Source organism: Condylura cristata, unplaced genomic scaffold (genome assembly GCF_000260355.1).
Source record: "Condylura cristata isolate star-nosed mole 26May11 unplaced genomic scaffold, ConCri1.0 scaffold00025, whole genome shotgun sequence".
Taxonomy (NCBI): Eukaryota; Metazoa; Chordata; class Mammalia; order Eulipotyphla; family Talpidae; genus Condylura; species Condylura cristata.
The window spans coordinates 27,049,639-27,051,412 of NW_004567126.1; the positions used below are offsets into that span (position 1 = coordinate 27,049,639).

The 1,774-nt window shown below is 61.7% G+C and overlaps 1 protein-coding gene across 1 annotated transcript in view; it reads left to right on the top strand.

Annotated features, from left to right (window-relative positions):
* Positions 1 to 1,774, top strand: part of C3 (complement component 3) — a 27,020-nt gene extending 25,246 nt beyond the window's left edge. The window contains exons 37-41 of the mRNA XM_004689292.2: positions 205 to 294; positions 470 to 550; positions 1,196 to 1,279; positions 1,359 to 1,494; positions 1,598 to 1,774. Of these exons, the coding sequence (XP_004689349.1) occupies positions 205 to 294; positions 470 to 550; positions 1,196 to 1,279; positions 1,359 to 1,494; positions 1,598 to 1,739 (533 nt within the window). The 3' untranslated portion in view covers positions 1,740 to 1,774. The remainder of the gene's footprint in view (positions 1 to 204; positions 295 to 469; positions 551 to 1,195; positions 1,280 to 1,358; positions 1,495 to 1,597) is intronic.

The following is a 1,774-nucleotide window of genomic DNA, read 5'->3' on the forward strand; positions in this document are numbered from 1 at the left end:
TGAATTGGGGGTCTGGAGGGTCTGAGGGATCTGTGAGTTGAGGGTCTGGAAGGTCTGAGGGATGTATGAATTGGGGGTCTGGAGGGTCTGAGGGACCCGTGAGTTGGAGGTCTGGAGGGTCTGAGGGATGTGTGAATTGGGAGCCTGTAACTGGAAATCTCTGGGGTAGGGTTGCAGCCCTCTGACCCCCTCCTGCTCCTACAGATGAGACATGCACCAAGTTCTACCACCCGGAGAAGGAAGACGGGATGCTGAGCAAGCTGTGCCACAAGGATATGTGTCGCTGTGCTGAGGGTGGGTGCCAGGAGCCAGGAAGGGAGCCCTCGCCCACAGGGCCCCCTGCACCCCCCCCCATGCAGGGCCCCCAAAGCCCAAATCCATCAGACACCAAGGACAGGCTGGTGCCTGGCTGTCCCCATGGGTGGTGAGCGCTGGTCAGGAAGTGGGACTTAGCCTGTGCCCCCCACAGAGAACTGCTTCATGCACCCTGAGGGCAAGTTCACCGTGAATGACCGGTTTGACAAGGCCTGTGAGCCAGGAGTGGACTACGGTGAGTGAGCGCCGGGGTGCAAGCGTGTGTGTGAGCCGTGGTGCTGGGAGGGGTCGGGCGTGGGCCCGGCCACGTGTGGCCACGGCTGCGTGGCTGTGCTCCAGGCTGAGGTTGTGTGTGTGTGTGCATGTGTGTGTTGTGTGTGTACGCGCTGTGTGTGCTGTATGTGCGCTAGTGCGTGTGTGTGCGCACGTGTTGTCAGAGCCACGAGCATATAGGGCCGTGGCTCAGTGTGGGCTGGGTATGCACGCACGTGAGAGCAGGTGGACGTGGCCGCGTGGTTATGCGTGTGTGGCTGTGAGCTCGAGCATGCAGCCATGAGACAGCGGTGCCGGGCCACGGCCTGTGTCTGTTGAGTCTGTGGCTGTAGCAGAGACCAGCTGTGCTGTGTGTGTGGCTGGGTGGGACGTGGGGGTCTCGGGTGACCGTGGACAGAGTTGCTGTTGTGCTTGCAACTGTGTGCAAGGCTGTGCCGCGCTGGGTGTAAGTCGCGTGGGGCTGGGTGTGTGGAGGGCAGGATGCAGCTTGTGGACAAAGTCCTACACGCATCTGCTTGTGGGGAGCCGTGAGCGTGCCCAGAGCACATGATCCCCGGAGCAAGGGTGTCCCCTGTACCCGCGACTCACCTTGACCCGCACCCCCTAGTGTACAAGACCAAGCTGCAGGAGATTGACCTGGAAAACGACTTTGACGAATACTTAATGGTCATCGAACAGATCATCAAGTCAGGTCAGCCCCACTCCGTCTCGCCTCGGGTGGCCTCTGCCCTTGCCCGCTGCCTCCCGCTGAGCCCCGCACTCCCCTCCAGGCTCTGATGAGGTCCAGGTGGGGCACAAGCGCAGGTTCATCAGCCACATCAAGTGCAGGGAGGCCCTGAAGCTGCAGAAGGGGAAGCAATACCTCGTGTGGGGCGTCTCCTCTGACCTGTGGGGCGAGAAGCCCAAGTAAGTGCAGGCTGGGGTCTGTGGGGCCACCCCTCCCGCCCACCTCTGCCCCTTGCCGCTGCGCCCCCCTCTGCACCCTCCTGACCTGCCACCCACCTCCCAGCATCAGCTACATTATCGGGAAGGACACGTGGGTGGAGCTGTGGCCCGAGGCCGACGAGTGCCAAGACGAGGAGAACGAATTGCAGTGCCGGGACCTGGCCGACTTCACCGAGAACATGATTGTCTTCGGCTGCCCCAACTGACCCCCGCCACAGACCCCTTAATAAAGCTCTTTGTA